We start from the raw sequence: 27,197 nt of genomic DNA on the forward strand, positions 1-27,197 counted from the left end.
CCACCTGAGAACAGCGAGAGCAACTAAAACAACCCCAGGCTGTCACGCTTGAAAAGATTCTCACTATAAGAGGGTGTGAAAGTTATTTTATTGTGTCCTTAGAAAACCTCAAAAAAGTGGCCTCATTTTCCATTTGTCGCCACTGGGTGGCGCCTGGAACAATCTGAACGCTTGGGTTGACACAGTTGAGGTTTCAGCACCGAACCCAAGGTTCTTGTAGTAATGAAAAATAAGATGGAAAAAAAAAACTATAATAGTGAAAATATACTTTGTTTTATTAAGATTATTTTTATTATCTTAATATACTTTTCGTTAAATCAGTTTGTATGTGCTAACAATTTTTTTTTAAATAGCAACTTTTGTTCAGTTTTTATGACATAACTTTTTTTATTATCTCGCACCTACTAAAAACCAACAAAAAATTAAATAAAAACTCATCTTTAACTATACATACAGTCATAGAATACAAAAATAAAATAAAAGCTGCTCTAAAAAAAACTCCTTAAAATTAAATTTGAAAGACAAAAAGTTACACAAATACAGCACGAAGCGGGTGATTTTTTTTTTTTTCAACTCACAACCTCCCACTAGATATTCTTTCGTACTAGCCCGCTAGTATAGCACGCTAGCCATAGCGGTGTCTCGAGAGCACTTTTTGGTTCCAATAATTCAGAAACAAACGTTAATTAACCCCTAATTATCATCCGAATTTCCAACAGTCGAGTTATAAAACTAGATAGATAGATAGTGGGCGTGTCCAAGTGACGTGCACGCCCCTGCCGGGATCCGCGCGCGCCCCCAGCGAGTGACGCTGTGGAGTGCGCGCCGCCGCCGCTGATGTGCACTCTCTCGTGCGCGCGTCCGCGCAGGTGGAGGCATGTAGCAGTACCTGAAGCTTCCGTGCACGTTGTCGTCGCTTCTTCTTCCTGACGTCGCCCGACCTCGTGGAAGGAGGAGGAGGAGGAGGAGGAGGAGGAGGAGGAGGCGGTAGAGGGGGAGGAAGGAAGGAGGACGAGGAGGTGAGCAAGATAGGAGGACGAGTCGATCAGGACGCTTCCTTCCTTCCATCTTGAGTGAACCAGCCGCATCCGTCCCTCCGCCGCCATGGCGAGCGACTCCCCCGCGAGGAGTCTGGACGAGATCGACCTGTCTGCTCTGCGGGTAAGCCGAACGCGCGCGCGCGCGCGTATACGTGCGTGTTGCCCAGCACCTGTCCTATCCCCCCCCCCCTCCGTCTCACCCTTTTTCCTCACCATCCTTCCTCAACCTGCCTGCTCCCCCTCACCCTATACCAGTGGCGCGCGCGCGCGTGCTGCTTCGTTCGTGCTGCATGTCGCGCGCGTGAATGTGTTTTCTTGACAATCGAGGTCGCGCGCGCGCGTTCGTACCTCGGTTCGTGCAGATGTGTGTGTGTGCGCGCGTCTCGTTCAAATCGTTTGGCTTGACGCGCGTGCATGTAAATCCCAACGAGGAGACGCGCTCGCGCGCGCGCGCCATCCATCCAGCCAGTTCCGCCATTTCGTGATGTTGTGGTCACATCAGCAGCAGTGACGCGCTCGGCGAGCACGCGCACGCGCACTCTCGTACGCCATAGCTGAGGAATGTGTGGGCGGGCGGGCAAGCGCGCGCGTGTGCCTGGTGAGAGAATTCACATGTCAACTTGCACCTTCCTCTTACATGGCTCAGACGTGCGTGTCCTCGCGCGCGCGTGATGCGCGCGCGTTCCCGTGTCTCGTCTCCGTCTTTATTATTTTAATTACACATCACAACAGTGAACAACAACGCCGCGCAAAACAACTCCCTGCAGAGTCAAGTCTGGACATGGTGGAGGGTGCGACTCAGGAGTGCGTGTGTGCGCGCGCGTGCGTGTCCGAGATTGTCAGAAAAGAGCAGATGCATTTGTAGGCCTCAAATGTCTCCATCAGTGGGGAGAAATTAGGTCACACAGGACTGAGATGACACACACTTGCGCACGCACGCACGCACGCACACTCATTCACTTACAATCTTCACTTCCCTTTGTTGTTAAACGTGTACGTTACCTTTTTGCATATTGGAGCCGCGAAATAGTCTGGACGGAGAAAATGGAAGAGAGTATATGAAAGGCCATCTACAGTACGTTGTGGTCGAGAAGCTGTCTCAAAAGCGAGGAGGGGGCTCGGGGGCTCGTGCCACTATCACACACATACAAAGCTGTCCTTTCATCCCTTCCAAAGACACTCGATCATTTAACCTCTAAAAACCCTTCACACACCTAACGGTGCGGCCATATCCAACTTGGACTTGATTGTCAAAGTGAACACTAAAAACACATAAAATGGAGCATGGGCTTATTTTTTTGGACACATGAGCACATGACGCAACAGTCTCTCAATTTAAAAAAAAAAGAGGACAGAGAAACGTTTTTAGCTAGAAAAAAACGTCAGCTAACTCTACACTCGCATGTTTTAAAAGGATTTACAGGGGGGGGGGGGGATCATAATTTGTATTTTAAGGACATTGGGAATAGAATTTAGTGGTGAAGTAACCACCAAAATGGGCTAGAAACGCCAAAGGTACAAACTGATGATTTTTTTCTCAGATAAGAGGCAACCACAACCGTCTAGCCTACTTAGCATATTTTAGTTTATAGTGTTATCCATTTCATCTAATCCAATATTTCAGCATCATCTTGCGCCCACTTCACATCTTTTAGCTTTATCTTAGCATCATCTCGCTCCAACTCCGCATCCTTTAGCTTTAGCGTAGCATTTCATCACACCGGTGTGATAGCTTCTTCTTAGCATATTTAGGTTTAGCTTAAAATTTATCTCGCTCCTGCATCGCGTCCAATAGTTTTAGCTTAGCATTTTATCACACCTATTTGGCATCTTAGTGTCCTAGCTGCTTCTTAGCATATTCAGGTTTAGCTTAAAATGTATCTTGCTTCTACATAGCAGCCATTAGCATTACCTTAAAATCGTCCTACACTAACTTAGCATCCTTTAGCTTAACGTGTTGTCTCCTTCCTACTCATCATCCTTTAGCTCTAGGTTAGCATTGTCTTGCGCCCGCTTAGCATCTTTTAGCTTTATCTTAGCATCCTCTCGCTCCAACTCCGCATCCCTTTGCTTTAGTTCAGCATTTTATCACGCCTAGTTGGCATCTTTGTGTCATTGCTGCTTCTTAGCATATTTAGGTGTAGCTTAAAATTGATCTCGCTCCTACATAGCAGCCATTAGCATTATCTTAAAATCGTCCTACACTAACTTAGCATCATTTAGCTTAATTTGTTGTCCCCTTCCTACTCATCATCCTTTAGCTCTAGGTTAGCATTGTCTTGCGCCCGCTTAGCATCTTTTAGCTTAAAGTGTCACCTAGCACCTACTCAGCATATTTTTACTTTTACTCCGTTTTTTTAATCTTTATTTTTAGCAACCTCTCACACTCGCAAAATACATTTCCCGTTTGCTAACGCCTGTGGTGTGTATCTCTCCCAGGACCCGGCAGGCATCTTTGAGCTGGTCGAACTGGTTGGCAATGGCACCTACGGCCAAGTGTACAAGGTAATGCCTCATTCTCCTGCCTTTCCCTGTGTTGCGTGTATATTTCCGATAATCAGATTTAAGATGATTAAAAAGTGTTGCGTGTAAACACTGAGCCGCGCATTCCCGAAACGTGGTGCAGTGGCCCTGATTCGTTGTCCTGGCAGAAGGTCGCTCTATGAACCTGGATGACATCAAATCTGTTGTGTTTGGTGGTAATCTACGACATTCCGGTTGTCCAATCCAAGGTTGTGAATTTCGGCGTTTGAGAAGGTTGTAGAGATCTATATTGTATTTGATGGTTCAAGGAGGTTCTGGTAGTCCATTACAAAGTTGTGAACGTGATATTTGGGAGTTTTGATTTTTTTTTCCAGAGCATGAGCGCTAACACACGGGTGCTAACAACTAGCAGCGGCACTGAAGTTGAAAACATTTTTGGAATTCCTGGATGTTGTCTGCGAAGTCAGTGAGTTGGAGCACGTCCACACGCGTAACCTTCCCGTCATGATCTCTTACGCATCTTATCGGTGGAACATGACATTATTATGTGCGTGCGTGTGATGGAAAATGTGCAGACGCAAAGGTTAATTTCTGTACATTCTTGCGTAATGTGGCTTGCTTAATACTGACGACTGACTCATTAGACTGCTGAGTATGTTTGTGGCTGGCGGGGATGGTTCCTGTTTGATTAAATCAGAGGAATTGGAATCAGAAGCGCACACAACGCACGGGTAAATGAGCTAAAATGCTAAAATGCCATATTTTTAAAGTTTTTTTTATTTTTTTATCTGCTGTTGCGTGACATTTCTTTATCAAAACAAACAAACATTATGTTTCATTTAAATGTTTTAAGTTCAGCTACATGGAAAGCGCCTCACAGTTGGCGTCAACCAATCAGAGGCGGCCACGCAAACATTGCCGTCCAATCAGTGTGACAATAGCAAGCGGGCACGCACGCAACGTCCCGATATTACGCTAATATCATACGGAACACTTACAAACATATAAAAGAGAAGCTCAGACAAGTATTATTGTGCTTTGAGATACGAGTTTAATTTGTTTTCCGTGATAACATGTTATCATTAGACATGATTTAATCCTCCTTCTGGTGCGCCCACCTTGGCCACTGGGGGCAGTATAATACAGTCGTGTTAACGCAAACGAAGGAGAATGCTACTACTGTAAGTGTCTTAAAAATATTAGCTAGCTAAATATTATTAAAATATTACTATATTAATATTGAGCGTTGTTATATAATCTGTCTCCATGTGTTGCTCATCAATGCTAACCGTTAGCGTGCCAGTGGCGCTTTCCATTATATATATATAAGCATTAAACTAACGGGCGGGGCTTAAGGCAGTTAGTTTGACAGTCAATTTGAAGTGGGAGTGGCTTGAATGGTTGTTGTTGTTTTTTTCATGATGTCATCATCTTTCATCTCATCCTCGATGATACTGAAGTCATTTGAAGGGTTACCAGCATGCGAGGAATGTGAGGCTTGTCTGAACGCAGCACCCGAGGAAACCCCCCCCCCCCCTCCCTTTGCAGGTGTGTGCGTGCGCGTGTGTGCATTTCACACACAAACACGCGCGCACAGACTAACAGGAGCGATTGTGCGGCGGGTGTCAGTGTTGCAGGAAGCGAGATAAGCAAACAGAGATTGCTATCGCTTCCTCTCGCTTCACTTTTATTGCCCGACGGTCGCCGCCCGCCGCCGCCGCTTCCACAGTGTCACACTGTCAACCAAGAAGTCCGATCACGTGACCGGTGTGGATGAAAATGTCTTCATTGGAGGAAGTCAACAAGTCGGGATCATGTAAATGTGTTCATCTAGCTATGCCAGTGACAGGCAGAACAATTTCATACTTTTCCACTAGATGGCAGAAGTTACATGGCCATTCATCAAACAGAATAATAGCAAAGTGTTCAACTAAACAGCCCTACATTCACGTGACAGAGTTTTAGTTTTATATTTATTGTTATGATTTTAAAAAAACAATGTCTCTGTGTGTCAGGGTCGCCATGTCAAGACTGGCCAGCTGGCGGCAATCAAAGTCATGGATGTCACAGGAGTAAGTAACCCAACAATATTATTTCCTTTCGTCAGCTAGCTTAATGCTAACATAAGATGCGAAACACCATAGACGGGCTAAGGGAAATTAGCATACATAGATGTTAGCGGAATTCTCAACCTTCAAACAACTGCTACCTAAGCATACACAGAGACTCACAGGCATATCCGTACACTGTACACACACCGAGATTCACGTAAACACATGCTCACGAGTGTGTGTGTGTTTGTGTGTGTGTGATTGTGTGTTTGTGTTAAGGATGAGGAGGAGGAGATTAAAGCTGAGATCAACATGCTGAAGAAATACAGCCACCACAGGAACATCGCCACCTACTATGGCGCCTTCATTAAGAAGAACCCTCCCGGCATGGACGACCAACTGTGGGTGCGTATGGACGCAATGTACACTGGATATGACAAAAGTATTGGGACACAGAATCAACCAATGAATGAATCAGTCTGATGCTAGATTCGTTTTTTTGTGTGTGTGTGTGTTTTTTTTTTTTTACGTGATATTTTCTAGCTGGTGATGGAGTTCTGCGGCGCCGGCTCGGTGACGGATCTCATCAAGAACACCAAAGGCAATTCTCTGAAGGAGGAGTGGATCGCTTACGTCTGCAGGGAGATCCTCAGGGTGAGCTGGGATGAAGGGGAAGGACGCGCGGAGGACGTGATGACAAGTTGAAACGAGTGACGGTGTCCTCCCGCAGGGTCTCACTCACCTCCACCAGCACAAGGTCATCCACCGTGACATCAAAGGTCAAAACGTGCTTCTGACGGAGAATGCCGAAGTCAAGCTAGGTGAGATCAGAGCGCCGGTTTGTCCTTAAAAGACACTTAGGCATGTGGGTCCACAATATAAAATTTTTATGTGTGTGCGCAGTGGACTTTGGTGTGAGCGCTCAGCTGGATCGCACGGTGGGCCGAAGGAACACTTTCATTGGGACGCCGTACTGGATGGCGCCGGAGGTCATCGCCTGTGACGAGAACCCGGACGCTACCTACGATTTCAAGGTACAAGTTTCGCAAATCTTGTTGTTTTACATTACATTTGTATTGTACTGTCATCAAATTTGTGTTTGTTTCTCTTTTTTTTAAATCAATAACTTTTTGGAAATAGATCTGCAAGCAGCATTGCAGACTTAAAGCAACAACAACAAAATTCGTTTTTTTGAAATTAATCGAATCAGATGAAAATTACACATATAATTACAGTAAACATTAGGGGTGTTAGGCGATTAAAATTTGTAATCGTATTTAATCACATGTCTTTAACTTTAACTCGCGATTAATCACACATTTTTTATGTGTTGTAAATGTACAATAATATTTTTTTTCCAAGTTTTCATATTCTTGTTAACATAAAAGGGGAAAAAATAACATGTTAAACTAATAGAAATATGGCGGCATCTTTTAGTGATTGATACAGTAATTTCATAGTAATTCATAAAATTGAGTTCAAATCAAAAAGATGTACTGTTCTGTAAAAGACGAGTGCGATATTGACTTGTGTTGAGGTCATATTTCTGCCACTAGATGGCATAATTGCATTTGTGACATTGGTGACAGTTCAGTGCATTTTTCTTTTCATATTAAGAGTTATCTAACCTTTAGCATGAAGTAACTCTGCAAATTTTACAATTTTAAAGGAACTTTAAATGAACTCTAAATTAGCGCACTAATTTTGACACCCATAGTAAATATCATTCTGAATATTAACACATAACAATTCAAAGACTTCAAAGACTTAGTGTGCTAAACCTAGCAAGTTAATGCTAATTGGGCTAATGCTAATTCCAATACCACGTTCTGTTGTTGCTGGGCAAAATAGTTCTAAATATGGAAACCTTATATAGTACGTGAAATACTGTAACAAAAACTTCAAAGTTGATTCGCCATTATGTAGCCAAACACAAGATGACCTAGAAAGGGCTTTTTTTGTTCGTTTTTTGTTTCTTGTGCTGGCGACGTGTTGTTTGTTCCGCTTTCCGATATCAGCTCCGAAGCTTGGCTGCAGAACGGTCTCCGGAACAAGTGAAGTGAGAGGGAAAAGTGTCCAAATGTGAGAGGACAGATGGCGGCGTGATATTTTTATGTCTTAACAAGTACACGTAGAGCGGCTAGCATGTTAGCACGTTAGCTGGTAACGGTGAAGTGATGAACGTGTTTCTGTTTTGTTTTGTTTGTGCAGAGCGATCTGTGGTCGCTGGGCATCACGGCCATCGAGATGGCGGAGGGAGCGCCGCGTAAGTCGCAAACTTTAAAGTTCAACACACACAGCGACTTTAATTCGTATTGTTTCTTCTGCTTTCTTCCCCTCTTTTCAATCCTTTCCCTTCCTTGTCTTGTTTGTCCTCAGCGCTGTGTGACATGCATCCCATGAGAGCGCTCTTCCTCATCCCCAGAAATCCTGCCCCGAGACTCAAGTCAAAGAAATGGTGAGTCACGTGAGGCGAAACGCACACAAACACATACAGATGCATGTTGCGTTGTGGTTGTGCCGCATGTGCCCGGCGAAGGTCCAAGAAGTTCCAGTCGTTCATCGAGAGTTGCCTGGTGAAGAGTCACGGCCAGCGGCCGAGCACGGAGCAGCTCCTCAAGCATCCCTTCATCCGCGACCTCCCCAATGAGCGGCAGGTGCGCATCCAGCTCAAGGACCACATCGACCGCACCAAGAAGAGGCGCGGGGAGAGGGGTGAGTTCATCATCCTCCCCCCACAGTCGGAGAATACAGGATTGTATAGTCAAACGCCACATTAAGGTAACAAACATCTGCGAGCTTAACGCTAACCTATCATGCTAAACGCCATTGACGTATTCGAACATCTGCTAGCTTAATGCTGATATAAAATTCAAATAGGCGTATTCAAACACCGAGATCACAAACATGTTAGTTTATTTCTGATATAAAATTCAAAATGCCAGAAACGCCAATTAGCTTAATGCTAACATATAATACAAAACGCCATAGGTGTATTCAAACACCAAAATAACAAACATCTGCTAGCTGAATGCTAACATAAAATTCTAAATAACACCGTAGATGTATTCAAACACCAAAATGATAAAAAAAAACATGTTAGCTTAACGCTAATATAAAATTCAGAACACCAAAATAGCAAACATCTGTTAGCTTAATGCTAACATATAATACAAAACACCATAGATATATTAAAACGCCAAAATAGCAAACATCTGTTAGCTCAATGCTAACATATAATGCAAAACCCGATTGACAGGCTAACATAAATTAGCAACGTGGTTTCTAAATTTGCAAACCTTTAACCTGCATCTCTTCAAATGTATCTCTGCGCTTCCTGGCAACTTCAAATTAAACCCGTTTAGTGTTCAAGAAAACAACATGTTTCTGACATCACATTTTCCATGACCTTCCCGAGCTGTGTCTGCTTCCAGATGAGACGGAGTACGAATACAGCGGCAGCGAAGAAGAAGATGAAGAGCGGGACATCGGGGAGCCCAGGTACGACCGCCGCCTGCCTTCTTCACCGCCCCCTCGGCGTTTAACCCCGCCTCCTCTATCCCCCCCCCTCCAGTTCCATCATCAATATTCCCGGGGAGTCTACACTGAGGCGAGACTTCCTGCGCCTGCAGTTAGCCAATAAGGAGCGCTCGGAGCTGATTCGTCGGCAGCAGCTGGAGCAGCAGCAGAACGAGGAGCACAAGCGCCAACTGCTGGCCGAGAGGCAGAAGCGCATCGAGGAGCAGAAGGAGCAGAGGCGACGCCTGGAGGAGGTTATTACATTTTTATTATATTTTTTTAAACAACGGTTGACACATTTAGACAACAATACATGCAATAGAAAACAAGCTTCTTCTTCTTCTCGCAAGTTTTAGTTGCGACGTCCAACTGTTACTGCTACAGCGCTGCCTGTGGCTTAATACCGCAACTGCATTTAAAATAACAAAATAATGCATCACACCTTTTCACTGTCCCGAAATTTTCAACCAGGCTGCACTCATGTCCTGCCTGTTTTTTTTTTTGTTTTTTTTCCCCGTCCCGCAGCAACAACGTCGCGAGCGTGAGATGCGCAAGCAGCAGGAGCGAGAGCAGAGGAGGAGGTACGAGGAGATGGAGCAGATTCGCCGAGAGGAGGAGAGGCGGCACGCCGAGAGGGAGCAGGTATGACAGTCGCATGGACGGAACGAGAGAGAATTAAGAGTCATTGGAAACTTGAAAGAAAAAAACCTTCAACGCGCCACTTCCTGTCTCCTCAACGTCATCTGACGTCTTTCTTCCAATCAGACGCTAACGCACAAAGCTTCGCCTTTTCGGTTTCTAACCCTCCTGTCCTCCTCCGCCTTCTCCTTTTTCTTCTTCCTGCTTTGGTGATGCGGCCTGCTCTGATTGGCGCTCTCTGTGGCGCTGCTGCCTGCGTTAGGAGTACATCCGTAGACAGCTGGAGGAGGAACAGAGGCAGCTGGAAATCCTGCAGCAGCAGCTCCTGCAGGAACAGGCCTTACTGCTGGTAACGTCACTCAGTGGTGCCGTTTCTGGGGCGACCACAAAGTGCATGAACAAGGCAGGGGAATTGTTCCAGTTCGCCTAAAAACCTTTTTGGTTTTTTTTAAATGTATAGATTCACTCCTCCAGTCCCAATAACACTTTAAAAAATATTCTTTAGTGCCTATTCATGTCGATAGCTATATAGCCTAATGCTAACATATAATGCAAAACGTCATGGGCAGGCTAGCAGAAATTAGCATCGTTGTTACTATGCTTACAAATCTTCATCCTGCATCTCTTCTAATGCACCTCAGTGCTGCCTGGCATGTTATTGCGCAATTTTGTCAAGGTTTCACGAACACAGAAGTGTTTATAGCGTATAGTCTGAAATGTTAAGTTGTATTAACTCATTCGCTGCCATTTAGACGTCAAAAATTCATTTGAAATATTTCTATTTTCTATTTAAAAATGTTTCCACTTTTGTTAACAATAGTATCAAAACCTTGAAAAAAAAGGTTTAATTGTACATTTAAAACAGATATAAAATTTGCGATTAATCGTGAGTTAGCTATTGAAGTCATGCGATTAATTACAATTAAGTCATTCACTGCCATTGACGGCTATTGATGTCAAAAATTCATTTGAACTATTTTTATTAGTTTAAAATTTCTTCCACTTTTGTTAACAAGAGTATGAAAACCTTTTTTTATTGTACATTTAGAACAGATACAACATTTATGAATAATCGTGAGTTAACAATTGAAGTCATTCGATTAATTGCAATTAAAAAATGTAATCGCTTGACGCGATAAAAAAAAAAAAGATTATTAAAAATTCGGAGCGTTGGGATTAAAATTTTTATCGTAATTAATTTCATGACTTCACGAGTTAACTCACGATTAATCACAAATTTTATATCCGTTCTAAATGTACAATTTTAAAAAATCTAGGTTTTCATACTCTTGTTAACAAAAGTGGAAAAAAAAATTAAACTAATAAAAATAGTTCAAATTAATATTTGATGTCTATAACCGTCAATGGCAGTGAATGAGTTAAAAAAATGAATCGCCTGACAAGATTTAAAAAAAAGAGATATATATGTTCTAAATGTACAATTAAAAAAATCTAGGTTTTCATACTCTTGTTAACAAAAGTGAGGAACATTTTTTTGAAAAACTGATGGAAATGGTTCAAATGAATTTTTGACATCTATAGCCATCAATGGCAGTGAAAATGTAAAAAAAAAAAAAACGGCAATATAATTAGTCTTGGTTTGGTCTTTCGTGGTCAGGAGTACAAGCGCAAACAGATCGAGGAGCAGCGTCAGGCGGAGCGTCTGCAGAGGCAGCTGCAGCAGGAGCGAGCGTACCTGGTGTCTCTGCAGCAGCAACAGCAGCAGGACCCGCAGCAGCGCCCCCTGCAGGACAAGAAGCAGCTGTACCACTACAAGGACCAGGCGCCGGGGCCCGCCAACGACAAGCCCGCCTGGGCCAAGGAGGTGGGCGCAGTCTTGTATGAAATACCTGAAAGTCAAGTTCCTGCTGCCATTTTTCTCTCTCACGTGTTCATTTTGAAGTGAAAACTTGAATTAACACGTTCTGTTGACTTCCAGAGCGTTCGCTACGGTCAGTCCATCATCTCCATTTTTGATTGTCACACTTCTAAACTGTCCTTCGTTTGACCTCGCGCCCTTTGACAAGATTACTTAAGAGAATAACCTTCAACTTTTAACAGGCGCGGAAGCAGCTTGCAGTTTGACTCGGGATCATTTGAGGTGACCAAGAGCAGCACAATGTCCATTCAGTTGATACAGTGAGACACAAAAATATGGGAACATATCTGCCAAATTTGTGCACATGGTCTCATATTGTGTTTGAGGTGACACGTCGACAGTTCATCTGTTTGTCTGTAGACGACGTGGCCAGTGAGTGTTACTGTATTTGTGTATTAGGACGGGGAGATTCATTTCAGTTTACTTTTCAGGATAATTTCAGGTCAAATAATAATGATGAATTGATTAAAATTGAAATATTTTTTTTACCGATTTTTTTTTTCCGATTTTGTTTTTGATTTTATTTTTTTTCGATTTTTTTTCCAAATCTATTTTATTTATTTTAAATTATTTATTTAATTGTATTATAATTTTTTTATATTTTTTTTATGCCATGTCGCCCAGCCCTAGTGTAAATATGTGTGTATACTGTATGTGTATACAGCGTTCCCCTGCAAGTAATTCAGCCCCATCCTCCATAAAAAAAAAAGTTTTAAAATGGCTGAAAACGACATGAAGCTCTTCAACTCACTATGCTGTAGTTCCTTGACGTAAAGATACCACAAGATGGCGCCATACGGTCATCTTTCGCTATATCGCGGTTTCTCTGCATCTCACAGTTTTTTTTAATCGTAGTTATACCACGGATTATTCGCGTAGCAATAAGCGCCGGCCGGGAGGAACGGGATTTGGGAATCGTTCCAGACTTAATAAAAGAAGCCAATGTGCTATCTATCCGTCTTAACTTAAACTGCACGTAAATAAAACATCGCCAGCTAATTTGATATACTTAACCTCCGCTAGTTAGCGCAGAGATTGTGCTCCCCGACACACATTCAACATCACAGATACTACAGTGTCGATTGTGAGGATGGTCCTGGAAAACTGTATGTGTGGTGGTCCGCTAAACGCCGGCGTCGCCCTCCGCAGGTGATGCGGCGAGCTCAGAGCAACTCCCCCCGCATCCCCCCCAAGAAGTACCACTCCTTTAGGCACACGCGAGACGCCCACCTGGACCCGCTTCTTTTACTTCCCGGTTACAAGCCTCGCCGCCGCCGCCCCCCTTCCTTCCCCGCCCACGGCAGCCCCTCGCGGGATCACGCCCACCTGCCGCGCATCCGGATCACCTGCGTCCCCGAGCCCGACTCTCGAGGCCGGAGTCCCAACCGCCGGGTCAGTTGGAGGACGAGAGGGGTGTTACTAACCTTATTTTTTATTGATTTCATTTTTTAAACCTCGCTAACGCTTCTTTGTCCGAGCAGGTGGTTTCACTTCACGGGCGACGCTTTCGCACGCTATCAACTTCACCATCGCCGCGTCCTTTTCTGCTATCGATTTGTAATCGTCATCTCTTTATTCACGTTCTTCCTTTTCTCAGCTTCTTCTTTTTAGTGCTTCCCAACCACTGCGCCTTCACTCAATAAGTTGTAAACAATGGGCACAACTACAAGTTGTGGTGAGGGTGGACATTTTATTATTATTATTATTATTATTAATTCACTCATTTATTTATTTTTAACCCAAAATAATTATTCGATAATCAGGGAAGCTGACCAGCTCCATGCCTATTTACATTTCTGTCTTATACTGCCCCCTGGTGGCCATGGCACACACAGAAGGAGCAGCACAATGTCCATTGGAATAAATTTAAAAAAAAAAGGCATAAATATTTTAGATTCAAATTTATTATTTTTGTTTGTTTTTATGTTGGCACAGTAAAGGTTGGGAAACACTTTTGCTTCATGTTGTGCATTAAAAGGCTCACAAGGTGAACTAACTAACTAACTAACTAACTAACTAACTAACCAACCAACCAACACTTGTTCTCCTGCAGGCTTTGTTTCCCCTTATTATGTTTTCTCAACACATGAATTCATTTGACGGTATGGGTGAGCAGCGTAGCTCTGTATGCGCTACAAAAGAGGTGGCACTTTTCACTCTGGTTCTCTTGACGCCGCAGCTCCGGGTTCGCCTCCACATGGCGACTGGGAGCCACATGTAGGCTAACTGCAGCTATAATGGGACTGACTCCCTGTGGATCACACACACACACACACACTTGCATCATATAATTTTGATTGACAGCTGACCTTTTGTACACATTTTAATGTACACACAGTTAACTTAATTGAGTGATAGCTTGGCAGCTTAGAAGAGCTTTCCAGGTAAAAGACGGTTCTACTAAGTGCATGTGGCCCGCCACGTGCCCCGCCACGTGCCCCGTTGCATGCTGGGAGTGACTGAGTTTTGCGTGTGTGTGTGTGTGTGTGTCAGGTGGACGAGCGTTTTGCGGTCAACCGACAGACTTCTCCTGCGTTGCAGCATAAAGTCTCCAACCGGATCTCGGACCCGTCGCTGCCCCCGCGCTCAGAGTCCTTCAGCAGCGGCGGCATCCAGCAGGCCAGGACGCCGCCCATGCACCGCTCCGTAGAACCGCAGGTGAGCGCGTGCGACACGACGCGACTTGCTGTGCACGAAACGCACTTCGACAGCTGCTGTCAATCAAACAATAGATGCGCCTCCGCAAATGTGGTCAGTCCAACGTGATGTTTAAAAAAGAAAAAAGAAAAAAAAGTAGTTTGGATGATAGTCGCTGGAGGGGTCAAAGAAATCTCAAGGTTGTCAAAAAAAAAAAAAAAAAGATTTGTCATGACAAATAAACTGGATTTATTTGTCTGCCCGAGTGTGAATGAATGAAGTTGAATGCTGTGTGTGATGCACGATCTTCTCTCCTTTTTCTCCTTCATCCTGACCACACGCCGGATTCCTCGTCCTGCTCCTCCTTTTCCTCCTCAACCTCCTGCATCATCTCCTCTTCCTGGTTCTCCTCCTCCTCCACTTCTTCCTCTTACTCCTCCTGCTGCTCCTCCTCCTTCTGCATCACCTCTTCTTCCTGGTTCACCTCCTCCTTCATTTGCTCTTCTTGCTCCCACTGCTCCTCCTCTTCTTGGTTCCCCTTCTCTTCACTTCCTCCTTATGTTCCTCCTCATCTTCCTTTTTCTCCTCCACTTCTCTTCCTATTCTCCCCTACCTCTTCTTGCTCCTCCTCAACCTGCTGTATCACCTATTCCTCCTGGTTCTCCTCCTCCTCTACTTCCTCTTCACTTCTGCCTCTTACTTTTCATCGTCCTCTTTTTCCTCCACTTCTCTTCCTCCTCCGCTTCATCTTTTCATCTCTACCTCCTGCATCACCTGCTCTGCCTGGTTGTCCTCTTCTACTTCCTCATCTGCACTTACACCTCCTGTTCCTTCTCATTTTCCTCTTTCTTCTCCCCTTCTCTTCCTCCTCCATTTCCTCTTGTCCGCTTCCTCCTCCTCATCGTCCTTCACCTCCTCTTCCTGGTTCTCCTCCTCCTCTATCTCTTCTTCTCCACTTCCTCCTCTTGCTCCTCCTCCTGTACCTCCTGCATCGCCTCCTCTTCTTGGTTCGCCTCCTCTCCACATCCTCCTCTTTCTTCCCCCTCCTCATCCTCTACCTCCTTCATCACCTCCTTTTCCTGGTTCTCCTCATCCTACTGTACTCCCTCTTCTCCACTCCCTCCCCCTGCGCCTCCTCATCTTCCTCTTCCTCCTCCTTCTCCTCCTCTTCCTGCCGATGCCGGTGCAGATGGCCCACCTGGTGCAGGTGAAGAGTCCGGGCCTGTCCGGCTCTCAGTCCCTGTACGACCCCCACGGGGTGTCGTCTTCGTCCTCCGCCCTGTCGCCCTCCCCCTCGCGCCCCCCCATGCCCCGGCAGAACTCGGACCCCACCTCCGACACCCCTCCTCCCCTGCCTCTCGCACGTCTGGCGCCCCCTCTTGACAAGCTGGATCGCAGCTCCTGGCTGCGGCAGGACGACGACATGCCCCCCAAGGTGTCTGCATGCCGCCTCCTCTGCACCCCTGTGTGTGCGTGCTTTGTGTTGTGTACAGTGAACCCTCTATTTGTCGCGGGGGGATATCTTCTCGACCCCCGTTTGAACACCAAAATGTTCAACCAAAGCAGGTCGTCACAAAAGCCTTATAGCTTCATGCTAACATAAAATGGAAAACGATGTAGACAGGCTAACGGAAATTAGCATAGCTGTTATGATTATTGTTGTCCTTCAAACAACTGCTACTCGAACACAAACAGCAGCAACAGATACAAACAGAGCACATTACAACATATAACAATCTTGTTCATTTGCCAGCCTCGATTGTCGTCTTATTTTTTGGGCTGTGTGTGGCTTGTTTGTTTATGCTCGTACAATAGAGTGAAACCCCCGCCGTCACAAATGGAGAAAAAAAATTATATATATTAAAAATCACATCCAAATGTGTGTAAAATAGTCAACCAAAATATTAGAATAAGAATTCATTCACGTTTTATTATTTAGTGTTATTTAAACTATTATATAATAACATAAAAAATTAACTTGGTACAATATTCTATTCTATTATATTATGAATAAATCAATAAAATATGAAAAATAAATTAATAGATTTTAAATAACTAATTTCATACAGTAAATCTAAGCCTAAATGTTGTCTAAACTGTGACTTCAAAACACTTCAATATCAGGAAAGTCATCTTAGAGGTTCACTGTCATGCTGAAGTTGACCTATGACCTTCCCAACGTGTGTCCCCCAGGTCCCACAGAGGACCACGTCCATCTCTCCGGCCCTGGTCAGGAAAAACTCTCCAGGAAATGGGCCGGGTCTCGGACCGAGGACCGGAGCTCACCTCATACGAGCCAGGTAAACACACGCACACACACACACACACACACACACACACACACATCACATATGCAACAAGCTGTTCTGGAAACTGTCTATTTGGTAAATGAGCGCGCGTGTTGCCGTAGCAACCCCGACCTGCGGAGGACTGACATTTCCATGGATACGCCCATGAAGAGGACAAGCAGTGGAAGCTCCTCCAGCTCCAGCACCCCCAGCTCGCAGGGGGGGTCCAACGAACGAGGTGCTCACACATGTACACACACATTAAAAAAATAAATAAATAAATAATAAAATAAAAAATTCCTGGAGTGCATAAACGTCCATCCGTTTATCCAAAAGCAACGCAATAGTTCAAAAGAGGGCAGAAGAGGTAGCCAAACTATGGTTAGCATTAGCGCTAGTTTGCTATTATCAGGATTGCTTCTGTCCATTGATGACATGTGAACCAAACTGGAACAATAGAACCGAACCGTTTTTCAAAAACCACTCTACTCCACTCTTAGTGTGTTAAATGTTATTGATTGGTGTGTTCAGAAGGTTCCGCGTTGGCGTCTGACGAAGCAAAAGACGACAGCAGAGACGTGTCCAGACCCAGTCGGCCTGCGGTGAGTACACACACACACACACACACCCACACACACACTCCAAACACATGCTCAACACACACGTGACACACTTCTCATGCTCATTGTCAATTTTCTTCTCTCTTCCATCCATCTTTCCATCCATCAGAGCTATAAGAAAGCTCTAGACGAGGTCAGTGGTTCAAGTGACTCTTCCCCCTCACGAGCACGTTAGCATGCTAGCCACGTGCCCGGTAGCGGCGGACGAGTGGTTGAGAATGCGGCTTGAAGCCCTGGGGAATGTGATATTCGTATGAGCGTATTTTGAGGCCCAAATAAGAGGATGAATTGATTTCCCGGTGCGTCCGACGTGAACCTGCAGCACTTTCCTGTCACTGCTGTAGACATATAGACATAGACGCCGTCTTGAGCGCTCAGTCGTAAGGTGACGTTGATGCCATATTGGAAATATTTATTCATTAACATTACATTTAGACTTTATTCCGAAAATGTTACATTTTATGATCTGGTTATCATAATCAAATGAAATATTTACGACTAATATTTTAATATCATGACAGTAGCACTCAATACATTGCACATACAGAGTAGGTTGGTTTGGGGCTTACTTGACAACAATTATAATCTCCAGATTTAAATTTTTTTTAAATGTTAATATTATGAAGCCCCTACACTGAAATATGTTTCTCATTAGGACGAGTAATTTTACTCGTCCTTTTTGGGTTGTTGCTTTCTGAATTTCAGTCCTGTGACTTTTAGTTCATGGGCAAAACTGCCACATCCAATATGGCGGCTGTGCTGACATGTCACTGCACTGGGCCATGAGGTGTTAATGTATGTATGTCTATGTTCACCGCCCCTTCCTGTTTATTAGTTGATAGTTTGGGGGTGAAAAAAGTTCCCTGACCTTTTACCTTTACCCCCCAGCATGCAGCACACCCATACAAGCCCCCCCCCCCCTCCCCAGAATTGTTTACCTTAGTGAGGCTACCACACTGTGCACCTGACCCGATATTAATAGTGAAAAACTTGTCCACCGCATCAACATAGTTCCTTGGCACCGCACAACTTGCTACTGAGATAAAGAACAACGTGAGGTTCTTAACTCCTCTTTTCTCAGAACTAATCACCTGCTTTATGTCCCTGCCAGGACCTGACGGCGTTGGCCAAAGAGTTGCGAGAGCTGCGCCAGGGCGAAGAAACCAGCCGGCCGCCCGTTAAGGTCACCGATTACTCTTCATCCAGCGAGGAGTCGCACAGCAGCGAGGATGAGGACGGCGACGGCGAGGGAGGAGCAAACGACGGAACGGTTGCCGTTAGCGACATACCGCGCATCATGTGAGCATTTTACGTTGTAATAACGAAAGTCTTCTAGCTTAATGCTAACATATAATGTGGAACACCATAAACAGGCTAACAGAAATTAGCATAGACATTTCACCATTTTTGATTGCCATCTAAATAAAATAATATAAATAAACTATAATATATAAATTAAAAAAATAATAAAATAAAATAAATAATAAAGACACAGAAGAGAGAAACGTTTGTCCTTCTTAGGACTGAGGAGGTTGCCAAGAAAGAATTGAGACATACCCAAAATGTCTTTCAGGCCCGCCGCCAGCCAGGGAGCCAACGAGTCGCTGGGCATGATGGGAGGAAACGACTCGCACGGCGACGCGTACGGAAACCACTCTCGGGAAGGCACGCTGATGATGCGCGAGGTGAGCGGCCTCACGCAGTGAACCATATGCTGCTTCACCAAGTCAAAGAGCAACTGATTTAGCAGCCTCATGACCAAATCGTGACCGCATCCAGTAGCCGCACTCCCTGCCTTCTCGAACGCACCAAAACCAAAAGCACCCTTCAACCTGCTCTCTCCTGCCCCTCACCAGCCAATCACAGCCACGCTGCCCGCCCCCTGTCTGTCTTTTTCCAGAAGCGTGGCGAGCGGAGGCGGAGCTCCACCGCCAGCAACGGCGTCTTCGGCATCGCTAATTTGTTTGCCGATGCCTCAAATCTCCCCGATTTGGTGCAGCAAAGCGCCTCCTCCCTCGTTGCCCCTGGCAACGCTCCCGGGGCACAAGTAGGTTGAATGAATCCGACGTCCAATCAAACGTCACCTTGTCACCCCGTGACCCCACACCGTGATCCCTCCCAGTGACCCCCAATGTTCCAAGTTTACTGATTTGGTAATTGGAAGTCTTCGAATCCTAACACAGCCCTTGATCCCTCTCCTGGCCTCTGACCCGCAAAGTTCCTCCCAGATGTACTCAAGCTCTGCTGTTGTCATAGCAACCCGTCCGAGCTTTTCATTGAAGACTTTTACGTGGAAACTCTTCCACCTGGGGCTAAGCTGTGTTTTTGCATCCCCGCAGTACGGGATGGGAGGAGGAGGAGGCGGCGGAGGCTCCAAGGCCTCCTTCACGCCATTTGTGGATCCCAGGGTTTACGGCACGTCCCCGACAGACGACGACGACGACGACGACAACATCTCTGCTTCAGGTAGGTCAGATGATGGCCCCCAATAAGGCAAACAAACCCTAATGGGATGCTTTGTGTTGTGCCGCAGCGCTGTTTGCCGACGAGCTGCTGAAGCAGGAGCAGGCGCGGCTCAACGAGGCCCGTAAGATCTCGGTGGTCAACGTCAACCCCACCAACATCAGACCGCACAGCGACACGCCCGAGATCCGCAAGTATAAGAAGCGGTTCAACTCCGAGATCCTGTGCGCCGCCCTCTGGGGTGAGGAGAACAACATTGAGAACCGCCTGCTAGCTTAATGCTAACATATCATAGAAATTACCGTTGACATGTTAACGTTAGCATCGATAGTGGAAAAGCAGAGTTTAAAATAACGTAGCTTTGCCTTTGGAAAGTCAGCTTAGCTTAACGATAACAAACAATGCAAAATACCATTGATATGCTAACATTAGCATTCATAGTCGTGGTTTTAGGAACCTTTAAGCAGTGGAATTTAAACACAATGTCGTTTTTCTTTGGAAAGTTTATTTAGCTTAATGCTAACAAGCAATGTAAAACGGTTAGCATCGGTAGTGAACAAGCCAAATTTAAAATAACGTAGCTTTTCTTTGGAAAATCTGCTTTGCTCAATGCTAGCAAACAATACAAAATGCTAATGACATGCTAACATTAGCATTGATAGTCGTGGTTTTAGGAACCTTCAACAAGTGGAATTTAAACGCAAAATAGCTTCACCTTTGGAAAGTCTGCTTAGCTTAATGCTAACAAACAATGCAAAATACCATTGACATGCTAACATTAGCATTCATAGTCGTGGTTTTAGGAACCTTTAAGCAGTGGAATTTAAACACAATTTCGGTTTTTTTCTTTGGAGAGTTTATTTAGCTTAATGCTTACAAGCAATGCAAAACGGTTAGCATCAGTAGTGAAAAAGCCAAATTTTAAATAACGTAGCTTTTCTTTGGAAAATCTGCTTAGCTCAATGCTAGCAAACAATACAAAATGCTATTGACATGCTAACATTAGCATTGATAGTCGTGGTTTTAGGAACCTTCAACAAGTGGAATTTAAACACAAAATAGCTTCACCTTTGGAAAGTCTGCTTAGCTTAATGCTAACAAACAATGCAAAATGCCATTGACATGCTAACATTAGCATTGGTTGACGCGATTTTAGAAGCAATGTTATATTGTTTCGTGTGCGCGAAGGGGTGAACCTGCTGGTGGGAACCGAGAACGGCCTGATGCTGCTGGACCGCAGCGGGCAGGGCAAAGTGTACAACCTCATCAACCGTCGACGCTTCCAGCAGATGGACGTCCTGGAAGGTCTCAACGTCCTGGTCACCATCTCAGGTGGACACGCTCAAAATGTCTTCCGGGTCCATTTTGCTCAGCTTTTTTGGAAGAATTTTTTTTTTTTTATGATGAGCTTGCGCACGTCTCCAGGCAAGAAGAACAAGCTGCGTGTTTACTACCTGTCCTGGTTGAGGAACAGGATACTCCACAACGACCCCGAGGTGGAGAAGAAGCAGGGCTGGATCACGGTGGGGGATCTGGAGGGCTGCGTCCACTACAAAGTCGGTACGGAAGTCTCGTTCGCTTCGTCGCCACGCGAGACGCGCGCACTTTTCAAATCATTTCTGACCTCTCAACTCTTACCGCAGTCAAGTACGAGAGGATCAAGTTCTTGGTGATCGCCTTGAAGAACGCCGTGGAGATCTACGCTTGGGCTCCCAAACCTTACCACAAGTTCATGGCCTTCAAGGTGTGTGAGAAAACTTTTCTAAAACTTGGGGAATGTAGAAAACAGTTTATATATATATATATATATATATATATATATATATAGGCTAATTTCTGTTAGCCTGTCAATGGCTTTTCACACTATATGTTAGCATGAAGCTAAAAAAAATCTGACATATTACATACGTATGTGGGGTCAGTCTTTCACCGAGCTGCAGCACCGCCCCCTGCTGGTGGACTTGACTGTGGAAGAGGGGCAGAGGTTAAAGGTCATCTACGGCTCCAACGCGGGCTTCCACGTCGTGGATGTGGACTCTGGAAATCCCTACGATATCTACATTCCTTCCCATGTAAGTAGTTTTTCTTACCACGATCACTGCGCCCCTCCCCAAATGTACGCCACCTATTCAATGTATTATTTTTTTGGGACTCCAGATTCAAGGTCAGGTGACGCCGCACGCCATCGTGGTGCTGCCCAAGACGGACGGCATGGAGATGCTGCTGTGCTACGAGGACGAGGGCGTCTACGTCAACACGTACGGCCGCATCACAAAAGACGTGGTGCTGCAGTGGGGGGAGATGCCCACCTCGGTCGGTACGGACCCCGCCGGCAGATCGTCTTCTTCGCGGAAACGCGCTAATCATAAAGGCTACATATTAGCTGGGGCGCTCATAAGTCAAAGTCCCCCATATGTGGTCTTGAATTAAACGTACGCACGTTGTGTGTGTGTGCGTTCCAGCCTACATCCACTCCAACCAGATCATGGGCTGGGGAGAGAAGGCCATCGAGATCCGCTCGGTGGAGACGGGACACCTGGACGGGGTCTTCATGCACAAGCGAGCGCAGCGCTTGAAGTTCTTGTCCGAGAGGAACGACAAGGTGAGCGCCTCGGATGCAATATTCCTCCCGACGTCACCTGCGTTTGACATTTAAGGGCTTTTGCCGCCGTCTGGGACTACTTTAAAGTGAGTTGAGGAGTTTCATTTAGACTAAAAATAGTGCTTTGCCGCCACCTTGGTGCCAAGGGACTATGTTGATGTGAGTTCAGGAGTGTTAATTAGACAAATATATGCCCTGCTGCAAATAGTGGAAAACAGCAAGTAATTGATTGATACTTATCAAAAATATTATTACTTATAGATACCACAAGATGGCAGTAAAGCACCATTTTGTTCCTTAACTCATTTGGTCCCAAAAACATGAATATATAACTATTTTTAATGTTTTGAGTGCCCCAAAGACGTATTTATACGGGGTTTTTTTTATTTAATTTTTTTTTATGCTAGAGCATACAGAAGCCTCTTAACTGCAGAGAACAGTTGAAGAAATGGTAGCTCTTACACAAACGGCCAGCAGGTGGCAGCAGAGCAAAAGAGATCAACCAGGGCCATGTTGATAAAAAGCTCATTTACTCACAATTCTAAATATATTTGTGAATAATGATGAAACTTAAGTGATATTCTAATGCTAATTGCTGCAAAACAAACAGGTAAAAATATAAAGAGAAAGAAGAGACTCAAATCTTTCTTTTGGTAGGTTCCATGTTTTTATAGCAATAGAACACAATATTCGGTGGGCCTTGCAAAATCAGTCAAAATCCAGTAAAAGGGAAGTGCGAGTGACAATAAGAGGCCACAAGATGGCGGCAAAGGAATAATGTCTCAATTCACTTCAACATAGTTAGTTGACGCCAAGATGACAGAAAATGGCGACAAGGAAGTTTTTTTTTTTTTTGCTTTGGCCTGAGCACAAAAACAGCATTATGACATAATTTGATCAAATATTTAACAAATTAAAAAGTTTTTGCCACATTTTTTTGGCTCCAATTATTGTGCTGCTGTTTCTGGCCACCAGGGGCAGTATAATACACATAGGAGAAAGAACATACGCCTTAATTATTATTTTTTTTAATAGTCCACTTTGTCCCCGTGCAGGTGTTCTTTGCGTCCGTGCGTTCGGGAGGCAGCAGCCAAGTGTTCTTCATGACCCTCAACAGAAGCTCCATGATGAACTGGTAACCCTAACTCCACTAGCAACATGGCCGCCGTGCCCCGGGCGGCGTGTGTTGAGGACGGGCCCTTCAGGGTCCGGCAGAGCTCCGGGATGCCTTTGTGGTGCTCGCTCCTTGAGAGGTCGCCGCCGTGACGCCGAGTAGCCTCGGATGTCCCCGCGTGGCCGAGCGGGCGACTGCGGACAGTTTGTAGCACATCACTTCTTCTTTGCGGGACCACTTCCTGGATCTGCTCCAATCCAGCGACGTCTTTTAACGCCACCACTCATCTTGCGCCAGGAACCAAATGAAACATTTTTACTCCCAAATGGACGCTTCGCCCGCCTTGTTGGTTTTCAAAATAAGTCTTTGTCCAATAATGGCTCATAAATGTGAGCGCTGCGAAAACTTTGTAGTAAAAAAAAAAAGAAAAAAAGAAGGGTTTTAAGGGAAAAGAGGAAAAACAACTTGATTTAAGGATGACATAAAGTGATGATTATTTTGTAGTCATAAGGACGGTTGCAAAGGGGTCGAAAATGTACGTTAAAAATTTCCGCGGCAAATTAAAATGGGGAATTTGGGAAATATTCCAGTTTGGAAACTGCATGAGAATTACTGTAAATGGGAATTTAGGTTAACTTAATAGGAAGACATTTTTTGTTTTGTCACAGGCAAAATAAATATCTTGTTTGTTTTTTTACTTCACTCAATTGGTTTTGTGTCAGAAGCTTGCTTGTAACTTTTTGGCTGGCAAAAATTTAATCAAGCAACAGCTTGTAACTTGACAAATTTAAGTTGGAACAATTGTAAAGTCAAGGTCCGACTGTACTTCCAAGAAATCTATTTGTGGATATTTTTAGGCCGACACTGATTCAGATATATGGCAGGGAAAAAAATCAGATAACCAATTAATTGGCCGATTATTTGAAAACATATATAATGAATAAAATAAAGTTTTTGGGGGTCCCTTGGCACAACAAAAAGACATTTGACTGTTTCATGACAAAGTAAAATGATCGTGCCGTTTAATCAGCAAAACTCCAGCCAATGATGATTGTTTTGAAAAATCCCAATGTCGGACGATTTAACTGGCCGTCCGATCATTATCATCATTAAATAGACTAAACTCAATTTGAGTTTCCTGTTATGAGCCAACCTTCCGTTTTTATGAATTCCTGTTTATTCCTGTACTGTAAAATGCACATCAATTCCCAACTTTGAAAATTCCCGCAATTTTGCAACCCTCGCATGCATCATTGACTTTTGTTCTTGCAGTACAATCCACATTGAAGTTTTTTTTTAAACGTCCTCGTTATCACGATCCACATAGCTCAAATTGTTTTCTCTCTTTTTCCTCTCCTGAGCTAATTTCCACTTCGCACACCTGATCTTTTCTTCATTCATTCATTGTGTAGCGAATACTTAAGATGGCGTTCTGCTGCCGAGGTGAAATTCCTGCACAAAATTTCATATTGGCACATCATTTTTTTTCTTAAACAGACAATGTGTCGTCAAAAAAATTAATAAATACAAATAAGTACATTTACCATTTTTTTTTCTTTTACTTACATATAGTAACAAAGTATTTATTCTTGGTTACTTCCAAGTACTGGTGTCACCTTTACTAAAAGTGCTGCTCAAAGATGTCATCTTTCTCCTGGCTGCTAGCAGACGCCACCAAAACAACAGCGAGCAGCTTTTGAGGTTCGCTCAGTGCCACCTGCTGATATCGTAACCTTTGTATTTTGTTTGTCATAAAAAAAACAAAAAAACAAAAACAAAGTGACGCTGCTAACTGAGTTACCGCCCCACGCTTCATCCTACTGTGTAAATACTCCCACTGTTTAGGACGCACCGCGCCACCCTGCACATCCGCACACATTGGAGTTTTGCACAACATTGTTCATCTCGCTGGCTGTGTCGGGAATTCCAACATTTGTTTGATTAAACTTTAAAGAGTTAAAGCACAGCAACGTAGATGCTATTTAGCGTTAGCATTAAGCTAGCGGGCTGAAAGGCTAAGCTCGCTACTCAGCGTTAGCATTAAGCTAGCGGGCTGAAAGGCTAAGCTTGCTACTCAGCGTTAGCATTAAGCTAGCGGGCTGAAAGGCTAAGCTTGCTATTTAGCATTAGCATTAAGCTAGCAGACTTAAAGGCTAAGCTACGTGGTCGTTTTAACACACAATATGTAATTATCTTTGTTTTAGGATTTTGTTTACTTTTTTTTTTTAAGCAGACTTTTTTACCTGTCAATTTGTAGAGATTCAGTAGCGAATGATTCCCAACACAGCCACTTCCTTTAGTTGTGTACTTTGCATAATACCCTTTTTTTTCCCCTTTTTTTTCCCCTTTTTTTTTTTTTTGCTTGGACACCACATAACTGTGACGTCATAGAAACGTAATGCAAAGAAAAAGGAGACGAGCGGGTTCTCAATGTTCACAGTCAAGAATTAAAACTCGCTTGCCACCGGAGCAACAACGCACGCCGCTAAAATAATGAATGGAGCTCTGCTGAACTGGGATTTGAGCACATTGGATCATTTCAACGGCCCTCTGCTGCGTAATAAACAAACGGTGCACCCAAACGCGGGCCGCGAGTGTAGTAGTGCTGCCGCCATGCCGGCGTCCTTGAACGCACCACCGCTCCGACGTCACTCACTCAGGAAACTCCACATGCGTTCTTGGCAACTGAGCAAAACGGATGGAAAGCCCAGTCGAACATTTATTCCATTTCTTGATATCCATGTACTTTAGTCCTTACTAGTAAGACAATTCAGTGCATGTCGTATTATTATGACATTGTTTTCCTCGACCAGTGCCACTTTTAGTAGACGGCGAGATTACCAATATTTGTTCAACCCTAACAACTAGCTAGCTACCCTTAGCGCTGCTAACATTTCACACTTTGACACATTTACTGGCAAAAGCGTTGACGATCCATTTTCACGCCAATTGATGATGCCACCCAAAAATGTAGCATTTTTGCCACCATGTGCGGCCCCCACGTAATGCGCATGTCAAAAACTACCAGTGTGCTAAAATAAGCCCTTCCAGTGCGCTAAATTGTCCTCTTGCTAACGACCTTGGATGTCATGGAAATGGCCGAAAAATGCTCAAACGGCTTTCCATCAAAAATGTACCTGTCAACATTGTAACAATGAAATAAGTCATGCACATCACATGATTTATTCATTGCAGTTCTATTGACTTTGCGTGACTTTTATTTTTATTTTTTTAAGTTTTTCTCCCACTCTACAAAGAGGTGGCGCACTTTCCCCCTAGAGCACAAACTGGATGTGTTTTTAGTTCCAGCATTTGTTTTTGCGCACTTTTTTTTTTTTTTTACTTTATATTCTCTTTATTCCTGATGAACGTATGTGATAGGTGGAAGCGAGCCAACATGGGCCAGCCGAAGCCTTTTCTGTTGCGTATAAGATGTTCACCTCCTTGAACACTCTGTGCTCTCTCTCTCTCTATATATTTACACTGTATATCTTACTCTTCAGTTCTAGAGAAAGACAAAAAAATAATGTTGATCAAGGCTTAGGTGTCTTTCTACAGATTAGAAAACAATAGCTATGACACTTTCTAAACAAAAACAAAAAAAAGTCAACACCGTTTTTATTGTGATATTTGTATTTCAATTTTTGTATCAAGACTGTGAACAGATGTCACTGTGTGCGTGTGCGTGTGCGTGTGCGTGTGAGAGCACAGATGAGTGACATGCATGTGTGTGCGTTTTCACCTCATCTGGATCACCGGAATCAAACGACGACCTCAACCTAAGGACACGCATCTGTGATGTTAGAATTCTACAATAAACGTCCTCTTCTTGTACAGCAACAGCATCTCTTGTTTTTTTTC

At 44.2% G+C, this 27,197-nt stretch overlaps 1 protein-coding gene across 18 annotated transcripts; it reads left to right on the forward strand.

Annotated features, from left to right (window-relative positions):
- The first annotated feature begins 819 nt into the window (after positions 1–819).
- Positions 820–27,176, forward strand: tnikb (TRAF2 and NCK interacting kinase b). Of its 18 annotated transcripts, XR_015091929.1 has the most exons (35): positions 820–1,161; positions 3,480–3,545; positions 5,540–5,596; positions 5,855–5,980; positions 6,119–6,229; positions 6,306–6,396; positions 6,479–6,609; positions 7,787–7,841; positions 7,955–8,033; positions 8,115–8,290; positions 9,010–9,076; positions 9,150–9,348; positions 9,620–9,736; positions 9,996–10,136; positions 11,352–11,558; positions 12,762–13,004; positions 14,106–14,270; positions 15,439–15,684; positions 16,443–16,549; positions 16,660–16,775; positions 17,069–17,139; positions 17,267–17,290; positions 18,269–18,456; positions 18,731–18,842; positions 19,058–19,204; positions 19,497–19,623; positions 19,691–19,861; positions 20,809–20,952; positions 21,046–21,180; positions 21,264–21,364; positions 21,543–21,692; positions 21,778–21,937; positions 22,083–22,222; positions 23,278–25,396; positions 25,443–27,176. XR_015091929.1 is itself a non-coding variant. In XM_086065453.1 (34 exons), exons 1-34 carry the CDS (start codon positions 1,105–1,107, stop codon positions 23,359–23,361), a joined length of 4,311 nt encoding a protein of 1,436 aa, XP_085921579.1. In that variant the 5' UTR covers positions 820–1,104; the 3' UTR covers positions 23,362–27,176. The 18 variants fall into 18 exon arrangements, 17 of the variants coding, with proteins under 17 accessions (XP_085921579.1, XP_085921581.1, XP_085921582.1 ...); XM_086065453.1 differs by having other exon boundaries at positions 23,278–27,176; XM_086065455.1 differs by having other exon boundaries at positions 14,154–14,270; positions 23,278–27,176.
- Positions 27,177–27,197: the final 21 nt, after the last annotated feature.

This window comes from Leptonotus elevatus, chromosome 21 (genome assembly GCF_054856555.1).
Source record: "Leptonotus elevatus isolate MCC_2025b chromosome 21, RoL_Lele_1.0, whole genome shotgun sequence".
Classification (NCBI taxonomy): domain Eukaryota; kingdom Metazoa; phylum Chordata; class Actinopteri; order Syngnathiformes; family Syngnathidae; genus Leptonotus; species Leptonotus elevatus.

Bases quoted from the DNA above. Each gene is read 5' to 3' on its own strand.
- tnikb (XM_086065453.1), top strand. From the start codon at position 1,105: ATGGCGAGCGACTCCCCCGCGAGGAGTCTGGACGAGATCGACCTGTCT. The intron at 3,546-5,539 runs GTAATGCCTCAT...TCTGTGTGTCAG, and splicing joins CCTACGGCCAAGTGTACAAG to GGTCGCCATGTCAAGACTGG. The intron at 8,291-9,009 runs GTGAGTTCATCA...GTCTGCTTCCAG, and splicing joins GAAGAGGCGCGGGGAGAGGG to ATGAGACGGAGTACGAATAC.